The sequence below is a fragment of the Diadema setosum genome, chromosome 22 (genome assembly GCF_964275005.1).
Source record: "Diadema setosum chromosome 22, eeDiaSeto1, whole genome shotgun sequence".
Lineage (NCBI taxonomy): Eukaryota > Metazoa > Echinodermata > Echinoidea > Diadematoida > Diadematidae > Diadema > Diadema setosum.
The window spans coordinates 1,665,785-1,687,473 of NC_092706.1; the positions used below are offsets into that span (position 1 = coordinate 1,665,785).

The 21,689-nt window shown below is 37.1% G+C and overlaps 1 protein-coding gene across 1 annotated transcript; it reads right to left on the reverse strand.

The window, feature by feature from the left end:
* Nucleotides 1-435: 435 nt before the first annotated feature.
* Nucleotides 436-21,194, reverse strand: LOC140245101 (dnaJ homolog subfamily B member 11-like). Its single transcript, XM_072324698.1, has 10 exons — nucleotides 21,062-21,194; nucleotides 15,102-15,258; nucleotides 10,953-11,050; nucleotides 8,814-8,946; nucleotides 7,924-8,066; nucleotides 7,183-7,265; nucleotides 5,282-5,339; nucleotides 3,533-3,644; nucleotides 2,647-2,806; nucleotides 436-1,091 (listed from the first exon to the last, which is right to left on the reverse strand). The coding sequence occupies exons 1-10, from the start codon at nucleotides 21,124-21,126 to the stop codon at nucleotides 1,027-1,029; spliced, it is 1,074 nt and encodes a 357-aa protein (XP_072180799.1). The 5' UTR covers nucleotides 21,127-21,194; the 3' UTR covers nucleotides 436-1,026.
* Between the last annotated feature and the right edge of the window lie 495 nt (nucleotides 21,195-21,689).

Genomic DNA, 21,689 nt, shown 5'->3' on the forward strand with positions numbered 1-21,689 from the left:
CAAACTGCTAAGTAAAAACGTGGTAAAGTTTCTCTTCAATGCTAGTTTGAACAGGGTATATAAATGATAAATTAGGAACACTATGCACATAACAGAGTAAGTAAAATCCTGGCAACCAGCTGATCGTGAAAATATTTCGACCATTTTTAAGACAGGCCTAAAAATATCACTTGTCACAAAGAAAAGATGTTTCAGTGCTTCATGAACTCTTAATTCAATCCACTTGTAGCAGAACCTGAATGCTACACATCACACTGTGTACATCTATCAGTGATTACTTAACATCGGAAGAAATGGTTAAACAATGGGTATCTTCCACAATAGAACAATCTGAAATACTAACAAAGAAATTAGTTATGCAATATCTTTGAACTCTTTATTTATTATTATTATTATTTTTTTTTTGTGTGTGCCTTCACTTTTTTTTCTGTTCTTTGTTGTTGTTCCTGACTGGGGTGTTGGAGGTGGGTGTGGCGTCATGGCAATCCTCCAATGACAAGGTGGTAGATTTCAAAATGACATTTTTCTTTCCTTTATATTCTTCTCAATCTAAATTAATCTTATCAATTTATATTACAGAGGACTTGCTATACAACATACTGCAATTGGTGAGAGGATTTATATAACAGCTTTATGTAAACATATCAAAAAGGATAGAAATAAGGTAGACGCAATGCCAAGCTAAACTTGGATAAAGTCATACCCCTTTTGGAAATGCAGAGTGCACTATTGAAGTGTCTTTGAGCTGAAGTTCACTGTACATATCATCCATCACTACCTTTAAAGGTGTACATAAGACATCTGAATTGGTTACCATGACAACTGGTGCTATTTTATCACAAGTCTAACATTACCGCCACAGTCACTCTCTTATCTAGGAATGATATTGATTAAAACAAACAAACAAATAAACAAACTGTGAAGCTGCTTTCTATCTGAAACATTTAGGAGTACCCAGGACAAAGTGAGAAAATAGGATATTATTTGGAGTAAAATATATCTACAACTTAGAAACTGTGACGACTGCTAGTAGCCTTGAAGTCCATTGTATACTGTTTGCGAGGACTCCTGGTTTAGTAATGTCTGCAGACCTGGAAAGAAAACAAAGCAGGGAGATGACAAGTGAAAGACCTTCTACTTTAGAAAACTATAGAAAACATGACGCAGGAAATGTCTGTACCCTAAAATGAAAATTTCTGCAATGGATAGTGTGAGGAAAAAGATTGTATCTGTTCTCACTGTGTTCTAAGAGCTTGTGCAACACGTTTCGACACATATATTTCGTGATCATAATCGTAAACACACACACACACACAAAAAAAAAATCATATTTCATTACCTCCGCCAAGGAAGGTTACGTTTTCATTATCGTTTGTTTGTTGGTTTGTTTGTCCATGTGCAAAATAACTCAAATAGTTGTGAACGGATTCGAATGGAAATTGCAGGAAAGTTTGAAAATGACACAAGGAACAAATGAACAAATTTTGGTAGTGATTCAGAAATTTGTATGGATTTTATGAAGGATTTTTGATATTTAGGCAGGTAGGGTTAATGAACTTGGGAATTCAAGCTGTGCATTTTTGAGGTTTTCATACAAGTACTAAAGTGCGTGCTTTAGTTTCTGCGAGGGCAAGACGCGCTGCGCAGCTGGAAGTTGATGACATAACAAAAGGCTTCTATATTGGGAAATCGGGAGATTTTCAGCATGCATACATTTAATGTTTGAAAATCACTGATCTCTATGGAAGAACAAGATCAGTGATGGAAAGTAGCTGCTTGGCAGAGGTCTGTGCTCTCAGAGTGCTTGTCTAGTTTGATATAGAACCTTGGTCACTACTGTTAATTTTTCATAAAACACTATCTTCATGCAAAATGATACCATCTTGTCATTTTGATATTGTTGATATTATTGAGCAAATGGCATCCCTACCTCATGTGAATGGCATGATCATATCTACCGTACAGGGTAGGAGGGGTAAATCATCTACAAAAAACGATGCAAACCACACAAGTAAAAACATCCCATCAATAGATATGAAATATCTTTCTCTCAGGTATCTGATACTGAGCTCTGATACATGACAATGAAGCTCAATTGTTTTAAAGGACAAGTCCACCTTCACAGACATGTGGATTGAGTGAATGCAGCAATATTTGTTGACACATCAGTGAAGGTTAGAGGAAAATCAGACAATCTGTTCAAAAGTTATGGATCTGCGCAGTCACTGCTGGATGAGAAGATCACTGAAGTGTGTGATGTCACATGTGTAAAAAAATATAAGGAAAATGTAAAGAGCATTTCACAAAAAAAAAATCATTTTTTTTTGAAAAGTGCACATTTTCTCAACTTGTCACTGATGTATGATTAGGGTAATATTATTCCCCTGTCTTCTGAAAGAGGCAAGCCAGCATTTTTTTCATTATCACAAGCTATTGTAGTCTTCTCATCCAGCCGTGACTGAGCACAAACTTCAAAAAATTCATAACTTTTGAACGGAATGTTCGATTTTCCTCAAACTTTCACTGATGTGTTCTACTAATATTGCTGCATTCACTCAATCCACATGTCTGTGAAGGTGAACTTGTCCTTTAATATACTGGCCGTTTCTTTTTTCCCCCCAAATGAACAGAGTGCATTCCACTTACTTTCTCTTTGTTCTTCGGTAAGCTCTCCCTTCGGGAAGGAGACATCAAACGTGACTATTAATGTTCCCTTGACGTTGTTGTTTTCATAGTTTGGCATTCCTTCACCCTTTTTCCTCATCTTAGCTCCTGGCCATGTGACCTTTTCTCGGACTACTTTCACCTGGATGAAAGGGAAAGAGAGAAAATGTAACAAAAATACAAACTTATGATGTAGGCAATCTGGGATGGGTACCATTAACTGTACTATTATCTTGTGATATAGAAATGAAGAAATCAATGAATGAGATATCTAGCTTCATATGAACAAAATTAAAGAACATACTTCAGTTGTTGTTTTATACTATTACCACATAGAAGAAATGAAAGTGACCATCAGTCAAGCACAGCTGGTATTCTAAAAAAAAAAAAAAAAAAAATTTGTAAGCCTTGATGGATGGTTAATGTTTAGTCAAAGAAAACCTATAATAAAATAGATAATCATTTTGAAGCATTCCACACTATTTAAAGATCACCAGCGACAGAAAGAAACAACCAAATTCTATGCTTGTGTGTTTGTGTGTGTTGTGTCACATGCATAATCTATATATTACTGTATGAGCTGTTATTTTCGCAAGGGTTCAATTTTCACAAATTTTGCAAATCACAGCTGGATTGAGAATACAACACCACACGAAAATGTCGCCATGCGGTAGGGGAGTAGTGCATTTACCATAGTGTTGGCGTCAGTTTGCAAAAACAACATCACGCAAAAACATCTGTGTCCGCCTCACTCGCAAAAATACCTGTACGTGGAAATAACAGCTTAAACAGTATACCAAAATAGACGGACGGACGTACAGACAGACAGACAGACATACAGACAGAGACATTGAGAACTAGAACTTACTTTATGGCCATCTAAATGCTTGATTTCCATTTCGAACCCTGTGAGGGCATCGATTAATGATATTGTGACGTTGGTGTACAAGTCGTCACCTCTTCTCTCAAAGAGTGGATGCCTGTAAGGAAGGGAGAGTATACAATCAGGTTACAGCATGAAGTACTCACAAGGGGATGAGCAATTCTAGATTTATCAGACACTCCATCAAGCACTGTTTGCCATTGTATGTCGATTGTTTTGTTTTTGTCTTGTCCTGTTCTTATGTTTTACTTGCTTCGGACACATTGGTAACAGAAATTTAATGAATGTTTTTAGGTCAGCCAAAAATAAGGGACATTTCCTTTCTGGCTGCTGCCTACCACAGCAATTCTTTTTACACTGTTTAACTGATATGTTTGTAACTGTATTCTAATGTTGATGTATGTGTTTGTTTGTTTTTTGTAATATCTTCTTTGCTTTGGTGAAATAAAGAAACTTGAAACTTGAAATTAATGATGAACAAAATACTGACCAAAGTGTCCATCCAGGAAAGTGTTATGCAGGGGGTGGATCCAGGAATTCCGTAAAGAGGGGGCACCTTTACAAAATGAAAGGGGGCGCACGCAACCTTCCCCCATTTTTTTCTTTTTCTTTTGTTTTAACCAAAAATAAAAGGGGGGGGGGGGGACCGGTACACTCCCCCTGGATCTGCCACTGTTACAGACGGAATAGGAGCAATTTCTCTTCTTTGAAGTCATGCTTGGCAATGCTGAGAAGTTATGCATTTAACTACAGCTGGTTCCCAGGTACTTTGACCAAAAGAGCACGTCAGCAGTCAGGCCTAGCGCTCTCACAGCTAAAAAGACCGCCCCCTGCTGCAATTTGCTCTCTCTTTCAATGTACTGGCAACTATGAATTTGTGTGCTTTGAATTGGAGCAGAAAAATGCAATAACTTAAATTTAAATGCAATATGAACTTAACACTTATAATAGCAAAAAGTAGACACACAAGCTACACTGCAGAAAATGGCTTTAGTGGTGTACTTTATTTAAAAGATCTAATATGCTAGATCAAAAGATAGGAAAGTAACATGTGCTAATGTGTATACTACTGAAAAGGACCTCATTTTCATTTCATTTTGATTTGTGATTTACAAAAGAGAACAGAAATACCACATGTATAACTTTGAACTCCTTGAATGCCACTCAATTCATGACACCTCCCTGGCCCAACCTCACAGACAGAGCGACTTCACTGTGGTCATAATCACACAAAGATTCCTGGCACAGCCAAAAGTTTACTCTGACGTCTGACTACCTGAGGGGGCTATATCAGCTTTCACAAATGTGAGCATGATGGGTGGAGTCTACAGTAATAATTCATCTACAAGACCGAGTGCTTACGTGACTCTTCATAAAGCCTTTTAATACCTATGAGAATGGTAGATGAAACAACTTGGCATGTACAGAAGCCTGCCATTCCCCCAAGGAAAATATCTAAAATATAGATAATAAGATTTTTCAATCAGGAATGGCTCTCTCATTATTACAGCAACACATTTACAGACGCTCATTATCTCTTTCCCAATGTGTTGGACATACTCTGGTGACAGCAATTTTTTGATAGATTCAGCTGAAATGGTGAAATTCAAATGTCACTACGTCCTGTTTCAGATTTTGCCAGGAAATGTCAAAGTTAACAAGCTACACAATTTATGAAAGAGTGTGAAGTGATGAACACAGTCTATCTATATAATGAGGTTGTGCTATACTCACTTTAATGTGATGATTTTAAATCTGAGATCTCCTGGCTCACCATCTATATGTGGTTCTCCTGTTGAAGCAAAAAGAGCAAGAAATAAGAAGTGCAAGGAATATGCAATTAAAGGAAACATATTCATGCAAATATTGTTCTAAGCAACAGTACTGCAGACATGTTTTCAAAACCACAAACAAACATCAGCTATCATTCTTTATCTTGAAGTGGATGTAATGGTAATTCTTTCTTTTTTCCAGTAAGAGGTTCTTCAGCTTCTTCTGTTTTTTTCTTCATATGACACAATGTGTCTGGTTGATACCATTTGCTGACTGATGCAAATTCACTTAGCATTAATCAGCTGTTGCTAGCTAGCACATGCTTCTGGCAAGCTTTGCGGCTGTTAAGGCAATCTTTTGTGAACAAAGTATGCGAAAAATTTGAATGCATTACAGAAATAAGACAATTTGTTTATTTTCTACACACAGCTGTAGTTCACCATCTGCAGGTTCTCAACCAATACTGTCACAGATACACCAGTAAGCATATGCAATTATAGATTTGACCGTAATTAGATACAATTATAGTTTTAATACCCAAAAGAAAAGTATGTGTGGGTTAAACCTTCTGAGAAAAGATCTGAAGTAGATGATTAACTTTCTACCATCAACACAGCTGTCACTGGCACTAAACAGAGAATAATTCATTTGGCCCCATAACAGATTAACTTTGTAATTCAAAGCTTGCTGTGTACGATGGCAAAGCAAGTGCATTTGTTGGCAAAAGAAGATGTTTATTATTGCGACTGGATACAGCTGCTGGAAATGTTGCTGCTTGGGATATGTGCATAATACCAAATGAGGACAAAAATCTATGTAACCATGGAAACTAAGCAAGGCAGAAAACCACGCAGACATCTAAGAGTCGATGACATGAACTGCATGGAATGCCTTTATCCTTCCATTCAAGGACCTCCTCCATACAGGATTTCATTATTAGATACTAGTAATCAAAATTTTTGCCATTACCATGGCAACAGCCAACTTGGAATGACTGAATGTGTTCAAAATTTAAATGTGTCACAGACTATCCTGAAAACTGAACTTGAGAATTGACTGGAAGACACAACAAATTTTCTTGAATTATTCCTCATCATCTACAACATTTCTCCAGTGCTTGTATTCATTGTTTTATGAACATTGCTGCCTTATGGAAAACCTGTGAACATTCTGGTTCCATTTACAAAATGTATGCTCGCAATAAATATGCATGCTATAGTGTACTTGTATATGCATTAACCTTTGACACAATCATTGATTTAACCCGTTGAGGATGAGTCGCAAGTATACTTGGGCAAGTGTCTATGGGAAATGCGTGTTGTAGCAAAATTAGTCTGTCTTCAATGAATTAATTGGTATGTTGCTTTGACCAGCACCCAAAAGATTGCTGTGACAGTATACACCGTATTCATTGTGAAATCAAATCTGGAATTCATTGTACCCCTGATAGTGTGAATAGAAAAAAAAAATGAATACCAGGTCTGGGACAATACAGGTTTTTTTATGGCACCATGGAATATTTTTGGCTTAAACTGCAGGTATCCTAAGATTGTTCTGAAATAAAAGGTGAAAATACTGTAATAGTTTTAAAAGGTCAAAATAAATTGAGGGTAAGATACCACACTTTAGTTCCATGGACATTTGCAAGAAGAATGATATGTATTTCACTATTTTCAGGTGAGGAAAAGTGAAAAACATGTCATAATTTTTGGAGGAGTAGAATTACTTTCAGCTCAGTGGCACCCTGGTAAATTTTCATTCTGGATGAGAGGCACTGACCAATTGTTTGAGAAATATGAAATAAAATGCTGTTAGGTGTTTTGTTTCTTTTGAAGAAAAGACAGACTTTTGCTCAGACTCACCTTCTGCTACAAAGGGATACTCCTGGCCATCATGCATGCCTGGTTCAATTTCAACCTCTAGCAGCTTCTCTTCATTGACAAAGCTGAAAATCAAACGAAGTGACTTTCTGTGAGCTTAAAAGCACTAGCATCATCTGCAGGGCCTCATCATTTCAATCCAATAATTTAAAACTTTAAAATAACAAAGTTCAGGTGTAACACATTTGACACAAATTGCATCAAAGTCAGTTTGGCACCTACAAATAATAAGTCTTTAAGAGTTCTCTTACTTTCGTCTAGTTCAAAGTGTACCTTTCAATTTCTTTGCAATTGATGCCTAAAAATATTGTGTGTACGAATATCCATTTGCCTTATTATCTAAATGGTGTGGTATGCTGTCTAGAACTATCTTCTTTCACTAAAAACAATAGCCAAAAATAACATCAAACATTGTTCTGGAGTGGTCTGCTTACTAGGCATATAAAGTGACCTTCACGGCAGAGCACATTTTGGGAAAATCAAACAAGGAAATCTTTAAAAGTTTTACTTTCTTTACACAGGTTATGTGAAAAAGAGCACTACATATTAATGTATTGGAGGAAAGTGTAGAAAACACACAAATAAACAAAATGGATGAACTCTCTCATTGAACGTATTAATACACTGTATAAATATGAAAGAAATTATTTAACATGATACAAAGTTAAATGAGATTTTACACTGGCCAGGGAGAAGAGTTGTGGAGGGCACACTGGTACTTACGACACGTTGGGGCAGTCGTCGCAGACCTCTCGTTGGGTCATCTGGAATCGACCTGGCCCGAGCTGGACGGTCTGCATCTCTTGACGACAATTGCATTTCCGCTTTCCAGGCGCCTCTCTGGCCACTGGCTTGTAACGTACAACCTGGGAGGGGGAGGGGAAGGGGGTGGGAGGGGGGCAAAGTTAAACACAGTTGAGTTTTGAATGAAACACCCTACAAATTTGATCCTTTCAAATTTATGATAGCACTAGAACATCATGAGAACAAAAATGAGATGAGGGAACTGATGTGGAGTGTACTCTGCTTTTACTTTCTACGGCGATTCCTCATTGCTCTGAAAACATTTCTGTTGAATATGACTATTCTCAATATGAAAGTTAATGATGTTTTTTTTTTACTGCTACACCAAAGACTTCTAAACTTTCTAATTACATGAACAATATTACGTCATCAAGGTGAATGAATTTGTTAACTAGGGACTTGTTGCATAAAAAGTTACCTTTGCTGTTAAACATAAATCAAACTTTAGTCCTGAATACTTCTTTCTGATTGGCGGAAAGCGAGTTATGGTTGATCTTCATAGTCAATATCAACCGTAACTTTTTATGCACAGACCGTAGATCAGATGAGTCCTTGTTCGACAATGACTCAGGCTAAAATACATGTCTACATAAATAAAAGTCTGCCTGAAGTATTGATTTGAAATATGTATGGACTTGAGTCTTGCGCCATTTCCCAAGAATCAATACAGTAACATGTTGAAGCAATACCGGTAATTCAGTTTGAACTGTGTAACCACGAAACCAGCCCTTCCTAGCAATGTTTAACAAAAAGCTGGTTAACTACATCTATACAGGATGTGTGTGTGTGTAATAATGATATAGCCAAACCTCCACAAAGTTGCCGGTGTAGAGTTCTTCTAGGGTGACCTCTAGGTCAATTGTGATGTCATCGCCTCTAGGGATGTCATGATTTCTCTGATGGCCCTGACCACCGAAGGCAAAGTGAAAGTCTCCAAAGAAGCTAAGGGTGAAAATGGAGAAATACTGTATGAACACTGAGCTTTGCTTTTATGTGAATGGTCTATTTTAAAGGAAAAATCCATGATTAAAATTAGTTTTAGTTCAGATCAAGTGGAGAAATTAAAGGAACAGGAATGTGAAAGTTTGAGTAAATTCTGATGAAAACTGAGAGAGTGATTTTTTTCTTCTTTTTAGTTATGATCAAACACAAATTGGTAATTCTGTGATGTCACACCTGAGCCCACCTCCTATTTGCTCTGTACTATAAGACAAGAAAGTTTGATATTTCCATCTGAGTAAATTACATCATTCATGTAACCTAATACAACTATACATTGTAAATATTTTTCTATACAACCACTGCATGCAAAGTTACATAAAAATTGTATATTCCCTCATTATTAATGATGAAAAAGAAAGAGAGATTTTATGGAATTGCATGGATAGGGCAAATGGAAAGAGAGATCACTTGACACATATACAGTACTCACAAAGTTGCCAAATTGTGCTTGATTGATCATAACTTACCAAAAAACAACAAACAAAACAAAACAAAACAAAAACCCAATCATAACTTTTGTACTGTACTTTTCATCAGAATTTGCTCTAAATTTCACTGTGCTTTCAGGGTGGATTTCCCCTATAACAGGCTTGATAGTACAAAAAAATATCCTCAAGTAAGAAGAATCACAGATAACAATTTAAACCAGCATCACGGACATTTAAAGGATGGTGATAATATCTGAATCATCCATGCTTTCAAATTTAATTCAAAGAAAATGATTCTGTGAGAATAAAAAAGATCTTCACTGAACATGCACAAGCTAAACATTTTGTTAGAAGTGGGGCCTACATTGCACTCATAACATGTACTCAATTCTTTTTTTTTTAATATGTAAAGTGCATTGAACTCTACATGTATGCAAAAAATGTATCATCAAATCCACCTTGAAAGGATTTGCATGGTTTGAGGTATCAATTCAGTCAATACATAAGAATTATTACTCTGATAATCATGCTTCATAACTGCCTACCCTTCTCAGCAATTATAAATATCCCGTTTGCATGAATATTGTCAGAATACCATGTTACATCAGTTGAAAGAATTATGCATAGTAGATTTTGATCTCTTAGATCAAAATCATGCCACCTCAAACAATTAAAGAACATTTGTATTTTGTGTTTCAGTTCAATTTTAATATTAAATTACACATCCAATTGTGGCTGAACTTTAAGGTCTACGATTTTGAAACTGGAAAGGTCTTCTATCAGTTTTCAAACATTTCCACATTTCCATGAACCTTGTGGGTTCAACTCCTGTTTGAACATCTGCATAAAAAATGCAAACATGAAATTGACACTTGATCAATATGATAACATAGATAGCCAGAACACATTGCACAAACATCTAGAATGTTTACTTTTCAAGTTGGAAAAAGAAAACAAACAATATTACCTACCATCAACTACAAGTTAAAGGAAACCAAGGCCCAAACATAAACGGGAATCGAGAGAAAGCAGCAGGAAATAGTAGAACACATTAGTGACCGTCTGAGGAAAATTGAACTGTCTGTTCAAAAGTTAAATGAATTTTTGAAATGTCAGTGTCACCATCGCTGGATGAGAAGACTACTTCAGCTTGTGATGTCACATGTGTAGAACAAAGAAAATATACAGAAAATTCAACATATTTTCACTTTTCTAGCATAATCAATGAGCACATATAACTTTCATATTTTCTGAAAGCAGGGGGAATAATATTACTCTTATGTCAGCAACAAGTCAAGAGAATGTGTGTACTTTACTTGAAGAAAATAAAATTTTGTGGAATTCTCCATTGATTTTCTTTACAATGTTGTCAATGACACCAAAAATTAGAAAACTTCTGAACAGACTGTCCAGTTTTCCTCAAACTTTCACTGAATGTGTTCTACTAATGTTGCTGCTTTTACGCAATCCACATTCATCATTTGTGCTTGGGTTTATCTAGTCTATCAGGATACTCACCTAGAGAAAGGGTCTCCGTGACCTCCATGACCCATGTCCTTCAAACCTTCCTCTCCTCTTGCATCATACGTTCTCCTCTTGTCTTCATCTGACAGAACCTGCCCAGGGGAAAGACAAAGAGAAAGTCTCTTAGATGATCTCCTTGTTTGTTTGTTTTTCTTATGTGTGTGTGTGTGTGTTGTTTTTTTTTTTTTAACGAATAGTGAGGTAAAACTCCATGCCTGAACAAAGCATCTACAGAACATGTGCGACAGGAATGATCCTCATTAGCAAAGTATACATGTTATTACAGAGCTCTGTGAATAAGGATACAAAATGTACAGGAATGTATGTTAATTTCATGCATAGTTTCTTGATTAGGTCACATACACGTAGCTCCTTTAAACTTCCCCACCTTCTAATATGATTTCATATATTGTTTACATACAGACAAGTCACATGCATAATTATGCACTACAACTGTATATAACATGCACTCACATCAGTGTGCACATGTACACACACACACACACACACACACACACACACACACACAAAGTGACTAAAGGATATGATTATAATTTCATGCCCATCTTTCTTGACTACAATATTCATCTCTTTTACAGATGTCCAGCGTGTACATGTACGTGTATATTATATCCCACCTCCATATATAACTGCATACATCTACATTGTTTACAAACTAACCTGTCTAACCGTGCCTTTGTCAACTAAAATATCAGAAAGTGGGTCATGGATCAATATGACTTCTCAGGAACACAAGGAGCCTCATCTCATTAAAATTTAGAAATATTTGTACCAAGAAAGTCATGTTTATTTCCCAGTGGATTTGAGACCTTCTGTGACTTCTTGGTAGTGACTGATGCTAAAGATATCAAGCTGACATTAAGCACATTTCACAACAAAAATATAACAAAATTATTGGAGATTTAAATCATAATACTAGGCAACAAGCTATCTGTCTACAGTAGTTATGTACATGGAAGTACATTTGTACATTGTGTAGATCATATCTCCTCTGCGATCTCTTCTCCTGCAAAAATAATCTTCCACTTTTTCCCTCAGCTATTTCCTGGTGCTGTGTTGATACCATTATGTACAAATAGATAAGAACTTGACATTAGCAATAGTATAATATACACACACACATGCCAACACACAGACACACACACTATATGTATGAAACACACCGGTACATCTGTCTCGACTCACATGAATACACATGTGCTAATGAATGCCAGTACAGTGTACTGGGAATACGGACAAATGGTCATGAATAATGCATTCACAAAAGCCAATGAGATTTAGCCCTGTGCTACTGAATAATTCATCAGGTTTAGCTCCTTACCTCGGACCAATCACAATCCAACACATGTGCCAAATCTTCCTACCCGCCTACCAGCTGTTTGTTGTGAATGAGAGTTGGACCTATGTGTGTATGTGTGTGTGTGTTTTGTGTGTGTGTGGTGATTGGCACCGTGTGGCAGCTAAACCAGGGTGGTGGGAAGCCAATACATTGTACTTACAGTAGTTTTACAGACAAGAAGAGAGCGGGGAAATTCCAGGGCAAAGTGTGCAATGTACCGCAATTATTATCAAACTATGATTGTCAAGGTATATACTGAAGGCACATTTAGGAGAGTTTCAAAACCCTATTCATTCATAATTTCAGTCTATTCCTTCAGATTTAATAATCTAATGTGCTTACTCAATATTCAATACAAATGCAGGTATGATTGTTCTTGGTAACTTTTTTTTTTTATAAGACTTTAATATTCACTGTCCAGTATTCAGTCTAGTTCATGAAACCTCTACTATGCATTTTGTACAATGCCATGAAACTATCTCCTTCATTTTTTTTTAAAGAATTTAGCACTATATCAATAACCATATCATTATCATTATCATCATTAGGCTCTCTTTATCATTACTGTTGACAGCTAAACATTATGAATCTCAACACATTGCAAACTCATGAATCTCTTGGAAAGTTTTCTTTACTCAGCTTGGCTTTCTGTTGGTACAGTAGTTTGTTAGTCAGACTATTAGAACACAAATTATCAAAATATTGAGGTTGTACAATGATTTGAAATTTAAAGCGACTCTCCACTTTGGTTAGATTTTTGCAAACAGGTCTGACTAGAATTTTTACGAACATCTTAAGACATTTTCTTTTCTCTTTTTATGGAGGTGAGGCAGAATTATTGGCAATTACAGTCAGTCATTGGCATCATTGCTGCTCAAAGACACAAGCCCTTGAATCTCACTGCACAATGCAACCAATGAGAGAATGGGACTTGGTGGTGTCAAATTTCAAGGCAAAGTACAGAAAGCATGCCTTCCACTTCCTTCAGTAGATGAGTAGGCCATGAGTAGAGTGAGTATTGTGATCAAGTGTAAAGGGAATATGCCCTACCTGTATAGATGCAGACTTGCTGTTTCAATGGGTGCACTGACTGTCACACCAAGTCAAATCAAACAAATCGCTCTGATTTGAAATTTCATGATTTGATTTTCCAGCTACTGTGAATTCTGCATGCGTCTCCTTTACAACCATAATGTCCATTAATGAGTGTGATAATAATTTCAAGCAAACTACAATATTCATGCAAATGTTAAGGGAAAAACTCCACAGCTCTAGGCATTTTGTACATACATTGCATCAGCAACATACAGTACTTGTAAGTAAACAACCTGCATTTTCAGCGTGACTTTTAAATGTGACTTTCACTGATTAAATATAACAAAGTGGACTCAAAAGTCACTTTGTATTTTTACTGGTGTATGTACTGTACATACTCTACATGTATAATTCCCATCCTTCACCTCCCATCAGAATCACACCACTCACATGAACAGTGCGCTTGAAAGAAATGAGAAAACATGCTGTTATTCAAGTGAGCACCATAAAATTCTCTGAATTTTAATAACTGGACTTTAATACAGCCTCCTGCTTTCAAGTTTCAATGTATGAAAGATGACTGTATCACCAATGTCTATATCAAAATGCACCACATTTTATCTTAACATAAAGTCTCTCATTAAAACAAAATTTTCACCTCCAACCCCCATTCCCCCCCCCCCCAAAGAAAAAACAATCCAGATTAATATCAAAGGTACTGTTTACTATTGTTGGGAACAGTGATTTAAAAATGTTCGAGCTATCACATTTCATACCTGCATACATTGTATGTGTGGGTCCGTTGTATCACAAAACATCCCACCATACAAAAATTTTGCAATAAAGCCTAATATCACTATTTTCCTCACTAAACCATACATTGTGACTGTAGATGGTTTAGTCTAGAAACAATTTTATCATATTATTCACATTTTCTATATTCATTCAATAATACTTAACAATAACAACGATTATACTGATTAATTTTTACACTGGTTACTTCTATCCCTAACTCACATTTTAGAACTATTTTGAAGCACTAAAGCTTTTTTTTTTTTTTTTTTTTGGTTTCATTTGCAAATGGTAATACCTTTAAAGCACCATCTGTATGTAACTACCAAGTCATAATTCACTTTGTTTTTCAACATTTCACTCTAAAAACAAACCAATGTTTGCCTTGTTAGTTGTCCTCCAGCATCCTGTTTTTGTTTTCCTTTATTTGTTGTTGTTGCTTGTTGTTGTTTGTTTGTTTGTTTGTTTTTTGGAGGGGGGGGGGGTATAACGTGACCCACGGGATGCTAGTTTTGGTCAAATACATAGCTGTGAAATTCATCAAAATACAGCTCAGTAAATTCTACCTACAAAGTACTACATTGTATGTACCATGACAGTACGACCTGTACACATTCACACAAAAGTCTCAACATACATTGTAGCAACTTTGTAAGACTTAACAGTATACAAATTGCAAGATTTCAATAGAACATTGCTTTGAAACAGCAACAGAAGTTATGAATCAGGTGCCCATTTCATTGTGACAGTTTCAATTTATGAAAGGTGGAGTAATTGAAGTTACTGTACCAAGGCAACCACTCACATGCTCACATCTGATTGGATGTTTTTCTTGATGATATCATGGCAATTTCACTTATAAATTGCAACTTATGACACTTTCACATCTCTATATGAAACATGAAACTATATTTTATTAAAAATCACAAGCACCATTACAATCATGGGTACCCCACCTCATACGCTGCACCGAGATCTTGAAACTTTTCGTTGGCCTCAGGGTCATCTGGATTTTTGTCAGGATGATATTGCATGGCGAGTTTCCTGTACGCCTTCTTGATCTGGTTTGTGGACGCATCCCTCGGCACTCCCAAAATCTTGTAGAAATCCCTCCTGCAGATTAAGATTGAAACCAGTGAATTCGTGTGAAAGATCAGATGAGGGGAATAACTTAGAAAGTCATCTTTCACTATTTCAACACTGCTGTAGCCATCAACTTACAGTGTACACTGCACCTGTGACTAGAAAAGCATGCAAGAGTAATTTTTGGATATCATACAGCACAATGTGCACTGCACCTATGAACTCATTTGAATTGCATAGCACCAGACAGTACATGTCATACCAATATTAACAACAACAACAACAACAACAACAACAACAACAACAACAACAACAACAACAACAACAACAACAATAACAACAACATACAAGCGTATGTAGCTCAGTCATTATTGTTTAGGTTTTCAAAACTGAACATACACTGTATATGCATATATGTAAATAATATGCAGAATCTAGATCCAATCCGAACTGGAGAAGAGTTTGTGGGCAACATAATCACTTCCTTGCTAAACTATTAAGATGTCTCCTCTTCTGTCAAAAAGACAAACAAATAAAAAAGAAAAGATAATCATAACTAGAAATGTCGCTACGGCGACTGATGCCTCCGCCATAATGCATGATTCTCCCAATAGGTGTATAGTACAATGTCTTGACAATGTGTGATGACAGTTTCACATAACTGGCAAAATATCGAAATAACAGGTTTGTCAGAAATATCTTGAATGTTCACTTTCCACGAACTGGGTTTGCTATAATTGTCTATTAAAGAGTGCAGGTACACATATTTGGGGAATTGAAAATTTTTACTTGACTTCTGACCGACCTTATTATAAGTTTATGCATTGAGTATAATTTTCAAGGTATGAAGAAAGAGTGTAATTACAGTACAATTTTTTTTTTTCATTTAAACCTGACCTTTGACCCTTAACCTTTGACCTTCTGGCTGGAAATTTCCAAGAGAATCTCCATCAAGTAATACATGTACATATATTAAACACTTTTAAAACTAATAATGCAATCATTGCATATACTAGTATGCATGTATGAGGGAAATACGTTAGTAACATTTTGAGGAGTTGACCTTGACCTTTGAACCCCTGACTATTGACCCATGACCCCTAAATTCCCTAGATAATCCCTGCCAGTCAGTACATGCATATGTACCATGCTCCATGAAGATACAGTTTGTACATTGAACCATTTGCGAGAAAAGTGATATTGCAACATTTTCACCTAACCTTTGACCTTTTGACCTTTGACCTTATGACATGAAACTCTCTCTGGAGAATCCTTACGCAGTAGTACATGTCTACACTAAGTTTCAAGAAAATAACTGCCGGCATTGCATAGATATGGGGGAAATAGCAACATTTTTAGCATTTGACCTTGACCTTTTGACCTTTGACCTCTTGTCAATGTCACTAGAATCTACTCAACTAATTGTCCCATCATACATCATCCTTGGACCAAGTTTGGTGAAAGCTGCTTCATCCAGTTTTGAGTTATCACATAAACAGATAAATTTTAGGATTTGACCTTGATCTTTGACCTTTGACCTCCGTCCGATTTCACTGAAAAACTAATCAAGTAATTGTCCCATCATACATCATCCTCCAACAAAGTTTGGTGAAATTTGCTCCATACAGTCTTGAGTTATCGCGTAAACGAAAGCGGACGGACGTACGGACGTACGGACGTACGGACGTACGGACGTACGTACGGACGGACGGACAACCCGAAAACATAATGCCTCCGGCACCACTTCGTGGCGGAGGCATAATAAAATCATAAAGATACATTGTGTAGATCATGAATACAGTGTAAATGAAAAATAAGCATGGTTTTAAAATAAAGACTGCATATGCTGAGGTATCTAAACCAGAATTGATACGGAATAGCTACGCTTTATAAATTGCATTTGAACAATTCAGAATATTCAAAAGAAGAAAACTGATGTAATTTTGGAGGTTTAAAATGCAAACACATTTGCTATTCTGACACTCAGCGGCAACAGGTATAAACAGACCAAAGTGCAATGTACATTGTAGGGACCTACATTGTACCTGTATAGTGAACTGAGGGACAAAGTTCAAGGCAAAGCCCTCTGATTCAGACGGAATGATTGGTTGTAACCTGTTATGAAGTACGTACCTCGCAGAACCGATATGGGTCACATATGATGCATGCATATTTACATTCAGCTACAAAGAAGTCAAAGTTCATCTAATCATGGAACAACATATTGAAATAAATATGTCTTGTATTTACAAACTTCCATAAAATGGTTTGTCCTTGGTACTAAATGTTCATTATGTCCACATCATCTTTTCCAAGCTAAAAACAGAGCAGTCACATGTGTATTAATAGAGACAAGGTTAGTCGGACTCATGAATGTAATTTACATCATGTACAATATTTCAACAATCACTGCTTGATGTGAATGGATACTACTTCAGACTGTTTACATTCACATGCCATTTGTCAAATAAACTAATGCCACATAATAAATCAGCTCTTCCCATATTCAAAACAGTGTAAAAAACCCAAACACACAAAATATGAGGAACAATGCAATTAAAATGAAACTGTGACTTTTAAAAAAGTATTAATACTGCAGGTAGCATATGGCTCAATTCTTTTGTATGTGATTTTGAGGGAATGGATTTTTGATCGCCTTGTAAGAGTGGTGTACTATTTGCTTACATTAATAATTTCCTCTCCCACTCACACATTTTTCATGGACATAAAAAGTTACTGAAAAGGCAAAGGCAGACACATTGGCCATAAATATCAGGCATTTATATGTACAATCAGTCTCATTTTCTAAATGGTTGGTGTGATCACCATTGTTGTATGAAATGTAAGTGAATGATGAAACTTGGAAATGTGTGGATGTGTGTAAACATAATATTCAAATTAAACAAAGGATGTGATACCTAGTCACAACTATGGGCTCCGAGGTATACCAACATATACAGCTGTAGGGATATCTCTCAGAGGTTACATGATATTGTAGGACAGATTATCTTCATGAGAAATTAGCATTAATTTTTGTCAACACGCATTGATTCCATTGCATTAACTATCATTCACTTCCTCAGTGCAAGCACTAGCTTCTTTCCAAGGTGGTGGCACCTCTTAGTGGAGAGACCAGAAGCGGATCTAGGGGGGGGGGGGGGGGGGGGGTTGCAACCCCCCCCCCAAAAAAAAAAAAAATGAATAAATAAATATAAAAAAATCCGTTGACCATTTCTTTTTTATCTTATCTTTTTTTTAAAACTTGTAATTTTATTTTTTTCTATTTATGGCAATGACCTCTATACCAAAAATAGTGGTGTTTTAGATGCAAGAAAACGCCATTTTCACACACAGATTTTCAAAAATTCTCCCTACTGTGCGAGGGGGGACACCCCCCTCCCACACCCTCCCCCCTCGCTCGCTCCGCTCGCTCGGGCTCGGTCGCTACAGTATGCTCCCTCGCATACCGCCCCCAACCCCCTCCTTTATAAAAAGCTAGATCCGTCCCTGGAGACACCACAAAACAAAAGGTCATAACAAACATTTCATGATTATCACAAAAATTTCATCCACATAAGAGAGTGTAGGAGGGTTTTGATAATTTGTGCTATACTGGGACTAGCTAGACTAGTTGTAGGTAGACAGACTGGATTGATATAATTGATGTAACACGTCTTTGCCATTTAGCAGTCACTTAAAATGGTGACCCTGCACAAGGGCGCAGTAAAAAATGTCACAATAGACATTTGTCATGGAGAATTCTATGTGTGCGATACGAGTCAACAATCTGAAATGTGACATGAATCTGTAGTATTTTCTGCCACAGTGACATGAAAATAAAGTGAAATTGAGGAATATTTTGCATACAAATCCGTTCACCTACCAAGCACGCACACTACATGTAAGTTGAGTTTTCTTTTAGGTAGGATCACATAAATTTACAACTCAAAGGAACGACCAGAATCGACACGACTACCTACTTCCGTATACTAAATGATGGATGCTAAAGATACAAGGTCAAGGTATTGAATCAAAAAGCAGGGTTCGAAATTGGCGATGGTCCGCTGGCCATTGGCCACCCAAAACCACGTCGGACTAGCTATAAATCATAAAATTTTGAAGTTACTAGTCCGTCTGGCTAGCCAAAATATTGCTTCAGTGTTAAAATTGATTCTAAGTAGTCCGCCTGGCTAGTTAAAAAAAAAGTTAAGCACGACCCCTGAAAAGTGGTCGACGAGTAGGACTACTACATTGTAGGTCCAACCGATGTATGGATGTAGAAATGTAAACATACATGTAGCACCCGCATGCACCACCTTTGTTGCTCTTGTTCATTTTTCTTTGAACTGTTTCTGTGCCTGTGGTGATTTACATTAGACCAGAGACGTTCGACTTTTGATTTGTGGGTGGTTCCAGACATACTAGTTAAAAGAACTAAGTCACCTTACGTGGATGTATACCCAGTCATTGGGTGTCTGGACAGGTTGTGGGACCAGACGCGTACTGTAAAGTGCGTCTGGTTTGACAATGACGCGCCTACATAAACAGTCGTTTGTCAGTGAGGAGCTGCGCGTAAATGCGTATTCAAAGTAGAATAAGCAGGTCAGTATGCGAGAGTCTTATACTCTTAAGTGTCCGGACACCCAACCCCCCATCCTACTTAGAATTGGTCTCACCTCAGACATCTGACTGACTGATCACCTCCTGATCTACAGTCGTAGTAGAATCTAGACCACTCTACTAAATTTACTGTTTCAACTTCAAGTTCACGATGCATGTGTGTCAACTGTGTAGTGTCACTAGCTGTGTGGCCCAATGTCGTGTCCTACTTGAGTAATTTACAACGTGCATACACAAGCCAAGTGAACATCTTTGATTACCCTGGACCTGGTCACGCTGGCGCTGGTACGGATTTTTATACACACGGGTGACAAAAATACATTCACTCTTGATATTCCAGCCAGGTGAAGCTGGCACTATCATGTTAGCTGTTAGATCTAGTGCTTTTTCAAGATTTAGTATTAAATCTAACCATATCAATCATTGTCAATAGTATCATTATTCGTGTGGCCTCGTAATCGTCATTACTCATAGACGCACAGTTGTACTATGGCCAATGTAATGTGACTAATGACATTAGTCACATTACATTGGCCATAGTATGGTTGGGGCACCACCTATCGACAGGGCACCTTCCCATCGACACCCTGCGTATCATGGCTGTTTGCGTATAGAACGAAAAAGTACGCGCGGGATTACGTGTCATTAGCTATAAAAACAATAAAAACGAAGAAACGAAAATCAAACTCAAACAAACCAAGCTAAAAATTACACAGTGATCCGATCAGTAACGACGCATGGCTGTGAAATTCACGTGTATTACCTATGGCCTGTGAAATTCACGTGTATTACCTATGCTGTGAAATTCACGTGTATACCTATGGAGAAGAGGGGGTGCCGATCGCAAGGTTCCCTTTTTAGCTGCGCGAAGAAAACGGAACGCACGCACTAAAATTGCGCTATTTTAAAACGGAGATTCATAATCAACGAGACGGTCACGACATTCAAAACTGCAGTATTTATGGCATATTTGAGGTAAGAATTAGGCGGATTTGTATTATATTTTTAGAATAAACAAGCTACAGATCCTTAGGGTGTCGATACGTGGTACCCCCAACCCTACAACTGTGCGTCTATGAGTAATGACGATTACGAGGCCACACGAATTAGAATGAGTGGGACTGATATGGCGTACTCAACGAGTCTTCTTATTCCTAGATATTTGTTGAAAGGTTCCCATGTCCTAAACAGAAATAAAACTCCGCTTACTCACCCTGCTAATACAGTGATGGAAATCTGTAATAACAACAAACATATATTCCACGTATAAATGGCCATCTCGGCAACTGGATATACTAGTATACCGGCACGCCAGTGTAGTCCCGAATTACCGTGTAACACATGCAGGATTGATACACAGTCAGTGCAATGGAGTGACACTTGGCGATACGTGAGTACGCGATCATCACCCGTCCACCCTTTCCACGAACTCAACGATCATTCGTCGGTTGTGTGGTCCAATACACAGTCAGCGCAGCCGCAGTTGTCTCGGCCACGCCGGAATACACAGTCTACGTACACGTTGTACATGACATTTTCTTCAGTTGTTTTGTCAAAATTCAGTAAACTGCACGTTATTTGTAGATATCGTCACTCATAGCGGCTGGAAGTATATCATTACATCTATGAATATGATGACGTAACAAATATAGCAAATGTTTGTTTCGTGTTCACGTTTCCATCGATGTAGAAATATTTTTACACCAGAGATTTATCAGCCAGTTTGACACTCATTCCGAAACATAATAATTTCGCCCAATGATAACAATACTGTACCTGGGAAAGTCTACCACAACATGTGATATCAACATTTATTTACTCATTCTCGATTAACGAGACAT